The sequence below is a fragment of the Rhincodon typus genome, chromosome 10, assembly GCF_021869965.1.
Source record: "Rhincodon typus isolate 14 chromosome 10, sRhiTyp1.1, whole genome shotgun sequence".
Taxonomy (NCBI): Eukaryota; Metazoa; Chordata; class Chondrichthyes; order Orectolobiformes; family Rhincodontidae; genus Rhincodon; species Rhincodon typus.
In genome coordinates this window covers 70193706-70194773 of record NC_063341.1, presented here as the reverse complement: position 1 = coordinate 70194773, position 1068 = coordinate 70193706, and the positions used below count along the sequence as shown (strand labels likewise).

Genomic DNA, 1068 nt, shown 5'->3' with positions numbered 1-1068 from the left:
TGATGCTGCTTGGCCTGCTGTGTTCATCCAGCCCTGCACCATGTACCATCAGGGACTGAATCCCTTCGTATTTTGTAAAATTAAGTCAACTAGCCTGTCGAGTAAAATAACCAGTTACCTTAACCAGTATCTTCTACAATGAACTTGTTGATAACTAGAGTAACTTCTATTTTTATTTTAGATTCTGGACAGTGTTAAAAGGTAAGCTTGTCTCTAGTTGACATATTTAAGCTAGGTCAATAAAATTTCTCTATGTCTGTTGGATAGTTCTTTATTTGTGGCTTTGATTTTGCTCTGTCAGTGAATTTATCGATTTCGAATCCCAATTGTGCCATCCTACTGCAGCAATCTGAAGAGATTGTTGTCACGTTAATTTTATACAGCACCTCATCAGTTAAAATAAGAGCACATGCCACTTTGTAGATGTTCACAGACAAGAACCATAGAATCCCTACAGTGAAGATAGAGCCCATTCGGCCCATCAATTCCACACTGACCCTCCAAAGAGCATCCCACTCGTACACATCCGTCTCCAATCCGCATAACCCTGCATTTCCCATGGCTAATCCACCTAGCCTGCACATCCCTGGACACTATGGGCAATTTAGCATGGCCAGTCCACCTAACATGCACATCTTTGGACTGTGGGAGGAAACTGGAGCACCCAGAGGAAACCCACGCAGCGGAGTGTGGGCAATGTGCAAACACCACACAGACAGTCACCTGAGGGTGGAATCGAACCTGGGTCCTGATGCTGTGAGGCAACAATGCTAACCACTGAACCACCATGCCGTAAGTTAAATGTGTGAAGCTGATTAGATCATCCCAACCATTTGATTTTCTTTGCTCTGAAACAAAATTACATTAAACTAATGACTGAAGCAGAGCTTCACAAAGTATTTCTACCATCACTCCATTTCAAGGCTTGAAATGCATTGCGATCCCTCAGTGAAAAGTGAAAGGTGGGAGGTTGGGCTGGGGTTTCTGGGAGTAGAGGGAAAGACCTGTGAGTGCCCCTGGGGAAGGGAGAGGGGAGACCTGTGAGTGCCCCTGGCGAAGGGAGAGGGG

At 45.0% G+C, this 1068-nt stretch overlaps 2 protein-coding genes across 2 annotated transcripts in view; one reads left to right on the top strand and one right to left on the bottom strand.

The window, feature by feature from the left end:
* LOC109935475 (protein BCAP-like) overlaps nucleotides 1-1068 on the bottom strand; it is a 193305-nt gene that overhangs the window by 82491 nt on the left and 109746 nt on the right. The window lies entirely within an intron of this gene.
* Nucleotides 1-1068, top strand: part of LOC109935474 (E3 ubiquitin-protein ligase Midline-1-like) — a 16649-nt gene that overhangs the window by 10624 nt on the left and 4957 nt on the right. Inside the window, exon 4 of the mRNA XM_048602229.1 lies at nucleotides 182-201. Within this exon, the coding sequence (XP_048458186.1) occupies nucleotides 182-201 (20 nt within the window). The remainder of the gene's footprint in view (nucleotides 1-181; nucleotides 202-1068) is intronic.